Genomic DNA, 12,259 nt, shown 5'->3' with positions numbered 1-12,259 from the left:
GCTTCTGATGATTTCTAAGGCGGCAATCTCTCGGCTTGTCTCGCCCATGGCGTCATCGCACCGTCCACGACAAAAATTGCACGCAGCAGCACCTCACCTCTGGCAGTCTTCCAGTTGTATGCCTACCTGGTACCTAACGTGTAGGAGAGGTAGTGCTTACCCGGCCACGATCAGCACATGTAGGTAGATTGGTAGATAAGGTAACTACAGTATCTACCTGCCTTAGGTGGTACCTGTAGTCACCCCAGAGTTCTCCCCGAGCTTCAGTAGTGTGGTCATCGTAGCACTACAGAAATGATACATGTATTGGTGCTGCACACGTACCTCCTACAGCCCACAATGCTCCCCGCGCACGATGACGAGCAACTCTCCCGTATGGTGCCAGTCTATAAAGGCCCAGGACGTACGAGTGGAACTCTTAGAGTCTTCTAGACGCGATCGACTGAGCTCGACGATTCTTCCGATGTTGAGGCGGAAGGTGTATTCGGACTTCGCTGCGATCTCCTCTCGTATCAGGTACGCAGCGGAGATGTCAATCATGACTACCCATGATGCATGTGTCGTAACATATGGAGTTTGTGGTCTCGGCAGCCTTCTTCGCCTGATGCTTTTGGTGCAGCTCACAGAATTCCTGGTGTACGCATTGTAGCCTTGTGCGAGACGAGGAGACCCCATCTTCAGTGCGTCAACGTCGTCTAGATCATTGCTACAGCCTATCTGTAGCTTAGCGTTTGTGTCCTTACCACAGTCTCAAAGCAATCCTGTCAGGAGCGGCTCTTCAAGCATCGAGCCATTCCAGACTTGGGCGTAGAGAAGCGACAGTGCAAGTCATCAGTCGAACTCCAAGCGTAACCTCCTGCACGAAAAAGATAGTCCGTGGAAGTTTACACTTCGCATTGATTGCAGGACATCTTTATCGGAAGTGAATCGCGCTGGACTCCGTCGACGCCGAGGCCTGTCGTTACAGAGGACAGTCTCCATGCGCGCGCCATTGCCCTACGCATACCTACCTATGAGAGTGCATCATATGCGTCGCGCGGCCGCTGGCCAGAGGTTACAGTGATGACTCCACCGGACTAATGGCGTCTGTCTTGCCTCCAGCGTCAGGCCTGATCTTTGCGAGACGAATGCCAGTCTTTCTGTCTCGAAGGTGCTCATAGTGGAAGTCCTGAACGCCTTGTCCGGAGAGCGTGCGGCTCGTGTGTCGCCCAGCGCTTATGGTTCATCGTGATCTCGACGTGGCAGATGGAAACTACACCGGCGCACTGATTCGAAGGATAACATTCTCAAGAGTGATGCTTGAACGTGAACAGCCCGACGTGCTGAGTCCACCCATGCCTCCCCCGGGCCCCGCCGTCACCCACGCGCCGATGCATGGCGGAAGTAGTGGTGGTACCAGGTATCCATCTGCCATAGCCTCGAAGCGAGGAGTTCAACCTCCGACCATGTTGTTCTCGACCCCCGTCGACAAGTGACACACGATGCCATTGCATCTGCAGATACATGGCAAGCACGGCTGGATCGACTATCAGAGAGGAGTTGTGACGCCTTTCATGCTTGAGATACCCAATGACCTCAGGCACACACGTCCTTTCGACCTCCCTGCTTGGCAGTCGATCTGGAAGACGTTCCACTTCCACAGTCATTCAGGACTGTGGCTTCATCAGGTCCAGTCTGACAACGGACCGATGTTCGATTTCATGGATACCGTCCTTCCCAGTCACTACCTATCACGATACTAGGTACTATCAATCGCTGACCACGCCACTGGAGGCGAGCTTAGAGTTCGTAAATGTAGCTGTTCTACGGGACCCGGTAAAAGGTAAAAGCGTCTTCCAGGTTACCAACACAGAGGCTAGTCAAAGTATCCATTGACGTTTCAGCTGTTCGCTCTGCGAAGACAGTCCATCGCTCTGCGTACACAACCGAATATGCCGGAACAGAGAATGTGAGCGGTGGCTACCTCCATTGCCTCGAGCCTTGAGAGTGCAAGACGAGCACCAATACTTGCCGCGCAGCGCCTACAGCATCCCGAACATCCACCTACCTGCTGGACCTCGAACGCCTCCTTCCGCTCGCTACCTACACGTCACGTCTCGCTGCATACCTTGCGTACATACTTGAGCTTTTGCTGCTCGCGCTCCCACCATGAAGCTCTTCACTCGTGCGAAGACAGCGCCGTCAACATATCCACGAGTCGTATTCCATGGCATACGATTCGGCCAGCTGCTCGCCAGCTCAGTCGTAGGAGGGATCATGTCATATTTCATATACCAACTCACACATGATCGATGGGACACACCATGGACATTCATATGGGTATGCCTGAACTTGAGTTGGAAGAGTGGGGCTCTACGGACAAATGCTGATGATGGTACTCAGTTGACAACTGCTTCACTATTCTCCATCGCTGCGCTTTTGGTCACGATCATCCTTCACTGTTGTGTAGGCTTGACCTCGCGCCTGAACCTAGCCGTGAATGGCTTCCTCTTGGTGCTATGGGCAGTGAGCTGGAGCCTTCTGACATGGTTCATGAGTCCCACGCTGGCCAATATGTGCGATGTCGAGCACTGGCACGAAGATACCGGCATCATGATATGTCGAATATATAAGGCGCTCTTCGCATTCACGCTGCTCGGGCTGTGAGTAAATGCCGCTTATCGTTTTCGAACCTTCCTGACCAAACGTTACAGTGTCTCTACAGTCGCTGCCTTTGCCCTCGATATCTACGTGTACAGGATGACCACCTCACGCGGCATTTATAAGCTCCACGATCTAGATCACACGGATGGATCACACGCTGCAGCTGGGGCATTCACAGAGATGGAACAGCGTCGGAAGAGTGAGGCTTGGGAAATGCCACGAACCTCATGGGAATTACCACGAACCTCAATGAGCCCATATGGTGAGCAGGCAGACCCAGGGCCGGCTTCGCACGGCTATGCTCTGCCCGAGGCTCAATTCAAATACGATACTGGATACAGCAATGGGCGCCATCACATGCAGCCCTAGATATGGAAATATCGGGTGACAGATGTTGATCTGACGAATCTTCTTACATTCGGCATGAGTTTTAGCGCTGGGCGTTGGGTGGAAATGTTCGGTCATGATATAATAGCACCAGCATAGAGATGTTCTGATCACGCATTGCGACGGCTTCGAGGATTACACTATCTGCTCAACGGAGGATATTTAGGCAAGCCCTCGTTAGATCAAAAAACCCCGAAGAAAAAAAAAAGAAGGTGGCTAAGGTACTAACTCGTCAGATGCGAACACAGAGGTGAGTCTGTGTGACTTGGCCATTGTGATCACATGGCACGCTTACTCCAAGCATTGTTTGCCGGCAGCCACGAACAACACTCCTTCATCAATTGCAAGCGAACATCAAGCCTGGATGTCCGTGATGAGCTATCGTATCGCCAACTCTGCTGGTGTATATTATCAATTTTGTGTTGGGGCTGTGCAGAGGGAGGGATACCTATTTATATCGTCTCGCTTAATAGAGTGCCTAGCGCCTACCTGGAAGTTAGTGCCATCCCTTGTGATCGTCGAGGGTTCAATTTCTCGACCTTTTTCATGCTCCATCTTTTTCTTGTCACCCCATCGCAAGCCAGGGCTCTCCTGAGCGCACGACACCGCCGTCATCTCGCATCTGCACCCTATAGTGCAGTTGAAGGAGTTTGCAGAAAGGCGCAGGCTCCGACCGGAGAAATGGCAATACTAGTAGAACTATTCTTGAATCTTGGCTGGCCAACGCAAACATACCTAGGTGCCTAGGTAAGGCATCTAACAGAAGCATCTAACGCTCTAGTGACTGGCCAACGAACACACTTGTGCTCACACCCTGGTCATGACAAGCACAGGTGACAGGCTGCAGTGTACTTCAGGAATCAGGAGGTAGATAGTACCCCCGAAGCAAGCGTGATCCACTTCCTCCAGCACACTGAGCACAGGCTCACAGCGGATGCCTTTGCCGCGTCGCGGATACCTGACCATTCAGCCGCGGCCGCCGCCACCAGAAAAATTCCAGGCACCGTGCAGATATACCATCGCACAGCATGTGGGAAGGACAACCACCCAAGAACCCAGCCGCTCAAGATGTCTAAGAACACTACACCATTGTCGTGACGACGCTACGCAGCGTACGCTGTGTATCCGCGCCCAAGCCACCGTAGGTACTTATGCATTGAAACGCTACGCACCCTTGACACGCATTAGTCTTGACTGGAGCACTGCATGAACCCGCTTGGCCCATCCACTTTCGGATGTCCCAGGCACAAACAACGAAAGAATTTATCTGTTACAGCTGGCCTAGACGCCTCTGTGGGCGCGATTCCATATTGATGGCGGAAATTCGGCGGTACGCTCTCTCTAAAGGGACGAACAACCCATCACCGCGCTCCTGGGAATCCTGTCTATTCGTTCTTGCATCACTCGTTTGCAGACAGTATTCCTTCATCACACTCTTTGCGCTGTTGATTCATTGGTTGCTCGGTCGATACCTTACTGTGCACTCGACCGTTCCACTCTTCTGCTTGGCCGTCTTAGGCGCGTCAGTGACAAGGATACCACAGAATCCCCACCACCAGCCTTCTACTTCTACGGACCCCCTTGTGGCTCCCCGGGTCAAAATAACACGGCTGGAGTACAGTCTTCGAGAAGACTATCTTTCGACAGCTCTCTCTTTCTCTCTTTCTCTCGCTCTTCGAAAGTGGCTCGTCTCCCAGTCGTTTCCCTTCAATACCACAACAACCAGGCAAGAATCTACCTGGACGTTAATCCAAGGGCATCTACTTCACCGACAAGGATTCTCACAGACTCACATCACGTACAACGACTACTAAAGCTACTTGTTCGTCCACAAAAGCCTCTGCTCCTGCGCGAATCTTATCCTTCCGGCTCAATCTGAAACTTCAATCTCGACGGTCACTTCCCCAATCCAATCAACATCGTTACTGGTTGACCTCACCTCGTCGATCAGCGCAGCAGCAACTTCATACACGACTTCAGTAACTGAATCTGTGGTAATCACAGCCTCAGAGTTGCTTATGGGGATCATAATCTCCACCCCCGATAGTCCGATGGCTACGCCCTCCAGCTGCGCGAGCCTTTGCTCGTCACTCTCGTTCACAGAGCTTGGCTTGCCCGTGGCGCCAGTTTCTTGTGTATCTTATGCGGCCAACGAGACAATTACCATCACTGGGGGCCAAGCAGATGTGGGATGTGGTTCAACAGTCCAACCTAGCGTTGACTTATGCCGAGTCGTACTGAATGTCGAGACCAGTCAGGCTTCCGAGACATACATGGAAGTTTGGCTGCCAGAGAATGACGAGTGGAATGGTCGTACGATGAACACCGATAACGGTGGTGTCAACGGATGCGTCCACTATGTTGACATGAACTACGTCGTTGGTCGTGGCTTTGCTGCTATCGGTGACAATGCGGGCCACAATGGTTCGTCCTTCGATGGATCCTGGTTCGCAAGCGACAACGAAGTCATTATCGATTGGGTTTACCGCGCTCGTCACTCTGCTGTGGTTGCTGGCAAAGAAGTAGTCAGCCAATTTTACGACCAGCAACCCGACTATTCGTACTATATTGGTTGCTCTGCGGGTGGTGCTCAAGGCATGAAGTCGGCGCAAATGTACCCTGACGACTTTGACGGCATCATTGCTGGCTCTTCTGCAGCCGACTTCAATCACCTTCAGGCATGGAGCGGCCGTTTTGTGCAGCTCACTGGTACCTCTGCTTCCGATGGCAGGTTTCTGACTGAAGACGACTGGATCACCGTTCAAGCTGCCATCTTTGATCAATGCGACGCCAAAATCGATGGCGTCGACGATGGTATTCTCGAAGATCCCACCCTGTGCGTCTTCGATTCCTCTGTCCTCTCTTGCACCAACAACGCCACCCTTTCCGGCTGCCTTACAGACACTCAAGTCAGCACTGTCGACCAAGTCTTTACCGAGCTCTACAACACCGAAGGCGAACTCCTCTTCCCGGCCCTCCTCTACGGCTCCCAAGTGGATGCATTCCGCCTGGGTCAGCTCTCTGGCAGTGTCCAAGCCATCTCTGAAGACTGGTACAAATACGCCGTACTCGACGACGACAGCTTCAACGCGCTTGACATGGATCAGTCCGACTACGCCGCCGCCGACGCCCTGGACGCATATCACGGCAATGTCTCCTCGTTCAACGGAGACCTCAGCGGCTTCCAGAACTCCGGCGGCAAGATGATCGCATACCACGGCATGGCCGATCCTCTCGTCAGTGGCAGCAACAGTCAAAGATACTATCTCAAAGTCGCTAAAACCATGGGTCTCGACCACACTGCGCTCGACAACTTTTACCGATACTTTCGCATCTCCGGCATGGCCCATTGCGGTGTTGGCGGAATTTCTGGAGCGGGCGCGTGGATGTTTGGACAGAATGGCGCTGCCAGTGTTGCAACGCATAACATCATCGACGATCTCCAAAGTTGGGTGGAAGATGGTGTTGCACCGGACACGCTTACCGGCACCAAATTCTGGTACGATACTCCATCTCTGGGAGTTCAGTATGAGCGCGCTCATTGCCGTTTCCCCTATCGAAACACCTACGTCGGGGGCGATTCTGCGACTCCGGGTGCTTGGAGCTGTGTTCTCATTGACAACTGGTCCGAGTGTGGGGTTGGTGCGCAGCCTCGCTTGTGTAATGTCGACGGCAGCTTCAATTAGGTAGATCAGGTAGATCGACAGTACAGAAGAGAAGGCTTTCAGCAAACCTTGATACCTAGGTAGGTAGAGACGAAAAAAAAAGTTCGACAGAGACAGCAGTAATGTGATTGATGGTAGGACGTCGGATGGATGGTCAACAGGCTCTTGTACATAAGGTAGAATGTGTTTTCTTTCCTTTGATGAAGATATCGATAATGTTTAGAGAATACAGTACTTAGGTATAGACAGATAAGGAAAGGTGCCAGGTGGCAGACACACATTTGCTCCCGTCGTCAACCTGAAGTGAATCTTGGAATCTTGGTGAGTGCCGAGTGCACTGCAGGTTCCGAGGTCAGGTTCAGGTTCCCGTCCGCCATAGGTATTCGAGAGCGCAGTAGTGACGTCGTTGGTGGTCTTGTGGGAGCAGGCGCGACCGAATAGAGCACACCCTCCTTCCTTCCTTCCTCCTCCCTTCCTTCCTCACAGTTGCGCTGTAGTTGTAAGGAAGGTAGGGTAGTCACCCGCACCTTCCACTTCTGTTCCACTGCCTGCTCGCTCTGGCCGCAACATAGGTAGGTCTTGGTCACCACTGCTCACCGCACTTCACCTCACTTCACCTCACTTCACCTCACACTGCACCACCTCACCTCACATCCCGCAGTCGGGTTACCTTATCCTTCCAAAGCCCCTTGTCCCAGTACAGCAGAGCACAGCACAGCACAGCACACTCACGGACACCTCTCTTGCACAACCACGCCACGCCACGCCACACCGTCAGCGCCACCGCCAGCAACGTCGTCGCATCAGCAGAAATAGCGTTGTCGAGCACTTCCAGACTGCAGCGACATCCTCGCGAGCTTGCAGCCTTTCAAACTACACGCACCAGCCATGTCCATGTTGCTGTGTTGATACCCGACATATGTGGATCCGCACACCTGCACCACGATCGCATCGTCTCAGCGTAGCGCGTCTTGATCGCGTCTTGACCGCGTCGAAGAAGACACCTGGAAAGTGCGAGCCGCACCTTTCGGACAATAGGAAATCATATGGAGAAGCTCATTCTACGAGGTGAGCAAGAGCCAGGACGAGAACACTATAACAACCAGGTTGGAGTTGGACCCACGAATCGTGCCCATGCTAATCTGCCGCCTCCCTACAGGTGTCATGTGGGGCGTGAGTCAAACCCCCCAGAACCCGGTTGATGGTGTCACATTGCATTGCCTTCGCTTTGCTAACTTGGCGTCAAAAACAGACTGACAAGGTTCCCGATGCGTGGTTCGACAAGATTCCTGGAGGCTTCTATAAGGCCAAAGAGCAGCAACTAGAACACGACCTGGAAAAGGAGAAGAGTAGGAATGCTGACATGAGCAAACGACGCTCGCGGCGCTACAGCGAAGACGAGTACGACGACGATCGTGACTCTCACGACGACCGAGACGCTGGATACCGATCCGAAGGTCACAGATCTAAGCGGTCGGATGCAAAGCCTCACCACAGGGCTGACGACTTCGACGAGATTAACAATCGACCGCGTCGGAAGCGTAGCAGAGCACGGCGCCGGGACGATGACGACAAGTACGGCAAGGACGATGGCCATCATCGATCCTCGCGCAGGTCTCGAAACAGTGGAGTCGAATATGGAAAAGGAGCGGTTCCTACAACAGAGCAAGGCCCTCCGTCTACATCGTATACCGATCCTGTAGCAGGTGCTGCAGCCATGGGCGGCGCGGCGGCAGCGGCTCAGCAGTTTCAACATAATGGTGCTTTTGGATCTCCGCTGCCTTCGAATGGCGCTTATGGTTCTCCTCCTCCATCAAACAGCGCGTACGGCTCTCCAATGCCCTCGAATGGAGCTTATGGCTCGCCGCAGCCGTTTGCAGCACAACCCAATGTGCCTGGTAGCATTAACTCTGGTGGACAAGATCCGAACCAGCACCCAGCACGGTCGACATCGACACTGCGCGGAGGCATGTCTACTGGATATGTTCCTTATGCGCACATCTATGGAGGACCGAGTCACCCACAAGGACAACCTGGCTTCCCTCCATCGCAGTCAGATGTGGGGTCTGTACAGCCGACCTACATGAATCAGGTTGCTGCACCTGCGCCGAGAGTGGCACCAGTACCAGGGCACTACCAGCAGAACCCGTACGCTCAGGAAGCGGCGCCTGGCACACAGCCGGGATATATGCCTGACCCGTATTCACAGCAGAATAGACAGCACGATGGACGGTATGACGATCGGAGCAGAGGTAGTGGCTATGATTCTGATGATACCGCTCGCGAATCGCACCGAAGCCGAGATCGAGGTCGAGACCGAAGACGTTCGAGAAGGTCACGACGAGACCGCACGCCATCTGAAGACAGCTATTCCGACGACTCGCGCGACGATCGAGACCGACGACGACGATCACGCCCTCCTCCACGAGACGAAGCACCGCCCTCAGTAGCTTCCCGAAGTAAGTCAGCAGCGAAAGGTGCTCTCGATACCTCCCAGCGAGGACTAGGGTACAGCGCAATCGGTGCACTCGCTGGCGGACTCATCGGTAGCGAATTTGGGAAGGGGCCCATACCACGAGTGGTGGCTACGGCAGTAGGAGCATTAGCAGCTAACGTTCTACAAGCTAGGGAGAGGTATGTTGATCAACGTGCATCATCACAGCATCATCACCATCAGCATCGTCATAGTCACACGCACGAGAAGAGCGAGAACAAAAAGCCACCGCCACAACCCTCGAATTCGAGGTAAGAACAGTACTCGATGAGATGGTGTGGTCGGAATGAAGAAAATGAGAGTGGATGAGCCACGACTTTGCGGAAAGCCGGGCGGGCCATCCAAAGCTGCGCTCTGCCATGATCCCAATCACATCTTCGCGACCAGTAGAATTGCGAAGCGCATGCTCGTTTTGCATGCGGCATGAATCGAGAGTATAAGGCTGACACCACATGTGATGTAGACGCAAAGAGGAGAATCGCGAGAAGGAATACCACCTTAGAAAGGCGGGCTATTATTCGAATTAGGAGGTAAGGACTCCACCCAGTCGTCCCTTGCGTCGACGTCTGCTGACGCTGTACACAGACCGAACCACAGCCACATCTACATCGCAGCAACAGCGTATCAAGCCTCACCAAGCGAGACAAAATACAGGCCCCCTTGTCCCCTTGATGGACGACTTCCACCGAATCAAGCTTTGTGCCATAACCCGGGCGAGTCATCATAATGCTTTCTACTAGCCTCCATCAACAAAGTCTGCCTCTCTGCCTCTGGCGACCTAGTGAATGAGGATTGATACTTAGTCGGGAACTCCATAATTTCTGGATACCTAACCTTGACCTGAGACGATCGGTTGGTCGGTCCAACATTCCTCCAATCCATTGATCCGTCCATAAATCAATCAGTGGCCACTACTCGGCTTCTTCATCAGTTTCTCTGCCCTTTCGATCCACTCTTCCGCGACACTCTTGATGTCCTTCTTCAATTCTCTCGCCACCAGTTCTGCAACCTTGTGGAAGCGCTCTTCCAGATGGTCTTCCGTTTCGTTCTTCTGCCATTTACCCAAAATACACGTGTTCCTCGTACTGGGTATCCTCAAAACATCACTTTCCGTCTCGAACCCCATTTCTTCTGCCAGACTATTCACATATGCACACAGCGTCGAATATGCAGAGGCCATCTTCTTCTGCACCAGAGTCTTTTTCAGAGAACCGGTCTCTGCGGCTTGTGTGAGAGTGATGTCGTTTTTCCGCTGAAGCTTTTCTGCTCCCGCCACAGTATCTTCTTGTTCTTCTTCGTCATTTCCTGCCGCTCCTCCTCCTGCTGCTTGTTGTTGAGGTAACCTTTCTTGTTGGACAAAAGCCAGAGAAGAATCCCCTTCTTTACCATTATCATCATTGCAGTCATGAAGATTACGATTCACATTATTACTACATGCATCACTATTGTTTTTGTTCGTCGTCGTCATTGTCCTCGTCGTCGTCGTCGTCGTCGTCCCCTTCTTCTCCCCTCGTTTCGCAGCTACTTCCGCTCGTCTTCGTGCCATGCAAGTAGCTGTAGCTTCCGGCGCGCGAAATCTCGCACCGCTCAAGTCGTGAGAACAACAGGGGATTGCGATGAAGGAGGATTTGTTCAGATAGGCTAGGAGGGGAGTCCATGCGGTGAGTTCGTCGGCGTGGTTGGAGATGATGAATTTTCCTCCTTTTCCTTCTTCTTCTTCTTCTCCTCTTTGGCGGGTTGGGGTTGGGTTGGTTTCTTGTGGTGGTGGTGATGGGGATGGGGATGAGGGTGAGGAGGAGGAAGGAAAGATACCGGAATGCCAGTGGGGGTTGTTGGGATGGTTATTACTAGGTTTGAGGACTTCATCATCGGTGTTGTCGGTATTGTCGATATCGTTGTTGTTGTTAATTTGCTGCTGCTGCTGCTGCTGCTGATAAACAGTTTGAAAGATTCTCGGAACGAGAATCTGTTGGTGAAGTTGTGATTGAATGTCCGGGGGAAAAATTGTCCAAGTTTTGCGTTGACGCGCATCGAAACCTGAACCCTCGTAGCCTTCTGAGAGGAGGATATACGTGAGAAGACCGTTTCCGCAGCCAATGTCGATGAAGCCTGGGAATGGCGGTAAGTTTGTTGAGTTGCTGCTGCTGCTGGTTTCCTGTGTGCTGATGTTGGTGGGTTGTAGTAGTGTCTGCTGCTGCTGCTGTTGTTGTAGTGGTGGTGATGGAGCAGCGTACATGTCTCTCCAGAGCTCGATGAGAAAAGCTGCAATGGCAATATCTTCGAAGACGTGTTTTCCAGGATCTGTGACTTCGACCCAATTCTCACTCAGATATCTCCCATATGTGGTTTTCAAGCGTGTATATGTGTCTTGGTAGCGCTTTTGAGGGATCAGTTGGTCATGATGGACTCGTTTTTCGTAGCCTGTCAATTGCCCCTGACCATGCTTGTGAATGGTTTGAAGGAGCTTGAGAGCTGTGCGTTCGAGTTTGGTGGATAGTTGCTCGTTGGGGAAGAGGCGATAGAGAAGTGTGAGTGTGCCCGGTGACTTCTCCGGTTCGTCCAGTGTGGGCGTGCCAGGACTGGTCGATGAGTTGCTCCGCCACGTGTGCAGGAACGCAAGCTGCGAGACGGTCGGATGATAGAATGGCATATCCTCAAGCTTGAGAACATGTGGAATATAGAGGACGAGCGTTCGTTCTAGAGTCCGATTACCATCGCAGCTGTACTGCCGGAAGATGTGGCAAGTCTGTACGAGGGGCTTGTCGAGTTGAGGATTTCTCGGTATCAGCTGCCGCACTATTGTACGCTCCAGGAGGAAGTCTGGCCATGTTGCCTTTGTTGGTTGAAGATCTGTCTTGAGATGTTTGACAAGCCCTTCTCGGTAAGGATCCGCGGCGTCGTCTGGATTGAATGAGTGATCGTTTTCGCTGTCGTAGAAGATGTCGGCTCGGAAGAGGTGACTGGAAGTGATGTTTGGATTCTTGATCAGATTCAACATGACCGTGTTGAAGGCACTTGTTGGGAATGTGCAGGGGCATTCTAGTACAGCCAGCCATAGCTCGTCCGGAAG

The 12,259-nt window shown here is 52.7% G+C and overlaps 5 protein-coding genes across 5 annotated transcripts; 3 read left to right on the top strand and 2 right to left on the bottom strand.

The window, feature by feature from the left end:
• Nucleotides 1-327: 327 nt before the first annotated feature.
• Nucleotides 328-675, bottom strand: SEPMUDRAFT_112518 (uncharacterized protein; the record flags this gene model as incomplete). The annotated part of the gene is made up of 1 exon (XM_016900984.1): nt 328-675. The coding sequence occupies one exon, from the start codon at nt 673-675 to the stop codon at nt 328-330; it is 348 nt and encodes a 115-aa protein (XP_016764593.1).
• Nucleotides 676-1,951: 1,276 nt separating this feature from the next.
• SEPMUDRAFT_159936 (uncharacterized protein) lies at nt 1,952-3,218 on the top strand. Its single transcript, XM_016907872.1, has 3 exons — nt 1,952-2,319; nt 2,383-2,642; nt 2,694-3,218. The coding sequence occupies exons 1-3, from the start codon at nt 2,149-2,151 to the stop codon at nt 3,010-3,012; spliced, it is 750 nt and encodes a 249-aa protein (XP_016764592.1). The 5' UTR covers nt 1,952-2,148; the 3' UTR covers nt 3,013-3,218.
• Nucleotides 3,219-4,387: 1,169 nt separating this feature from the next.
• Nucleotides 4,388-6,972, top strand: SEPMUDRAFT_145709 (tannase and feruloyl esterase). The gene has a single exon (XM_016903219.1). The coding sequence runs from the start codon at nt 5,049-5,051 to the stop codon at nt 6,714-6,716; it is 1,668 nt and encodes a 555-aa protein (XP_016764591.1). The 5' UTR covers nt 4,388-5,048; the 3' UTR covers nt 6,717-6,972.
• A 293-nt stretch (nt 6,973-7,265) lies between these two features.
• On the top strand, nt 7,266-10,777 carry SEPMUDRAFT_145706 (uncharacterized protein). Its single transcript, XM_016903218.1, has 5 exons — nt 7,266-7,763; nt 7,855-7,868; nt 7,948-9,440; nt 9,653-9,719; nt 9,775-10,777. The coding sequence occupies exons 1-4, from the start codon at nt 7,742-7,744 to the stop codon at nt 9,714-9,716; spliced, it is 1,593 nt and encodes a 530-aa protein (XP_016764590.1). The 5' UTR covers nt 7,266-7,741; the 3' UTR covers nt 9,717-9,719; nt 9,775-10,777.
• On the bottom strand, nt 10,247-12,244 carry SEPMUDRAFT_29032 (DUF1613-domain-containing protein; the record flags this gene model as incomplete). The annotated part of the gene is made up of 4 exons (XM_016908448.1): nt 10,247-10,372; nt 10,715-10,890; nt 11,038-11,351; nt 11,424-12,244. Coding segments are annotated over 4 exons (1,437 nt in total), but the record flags the coding sequence as incomplete, so codon positions are not given.
• Between the last annotated feature and the right edge of the window lie 15 nt (nt 12,245-12,259).

Source organism: Sphaerulina musiva, assembly GCF_000320565.1.
Source record: "Sphaerulina musiva SO2202 unplaced genomic scaffold SEPMUscaffold_1, whole genome shotgun sequence".
Taxonomy (NCBI): domain Eukaryota; kingdom Fungi; phylum Ascomycota; class Dothideomycetes; order Mycosphaerellales; family Mycosphaerellaceae; genus Sphaerulina; species Sphaerulina musiva.
Note: the sequence above shows the minus strand (reverse complement) of the source record. Positions and strands in the feature narration are given on the sequence as shown.

Bases quoted from the DNA above. Each gene is read 5' to 3' on its own strand.
- SEPMUDRAFT_159936 (XM_016907872.1), top strand. From the start codon at position 2,149: ATGAAGCTCTTCACTCGTGCGAAGACAGCGCCGTCAACATATCCACGA. The intron at 2,320-2,382 runs GTATGCCTGAAC...GATGGTACTCAG, and splicing joins CACCATGGACATTCATATGG to TTGACAACTGCTTCACTATT. The intron at 2,643-2,693 runs GTGAGTAAATGC...CAAACGTTACAG, and splicing joins GCATTCACGCTGCTCGGGCT to TGTCTCTACAGTCGCTGCCT.
- SEPMUDRAFT_145709 (XM_016903219.1), top strand. From the start codon at position 5,049: ATGGGGATCATAATCTCCACCCCCGATAGTCCGATGGCTACGCCCTCC.
- SEPMUDRAFT_145706 (XM_016903218.1), top strand. From the start codon at position 7,742: ATGGAGAAGCTCATTCTACGAG. The intron at 9,441-9,652 runs GTAAGAACAGTA...CATGTGATGTAG, and splicing joins CCACAACCCTCGAATTCGAG to ACGCAAAGAGGAGAATCGCG.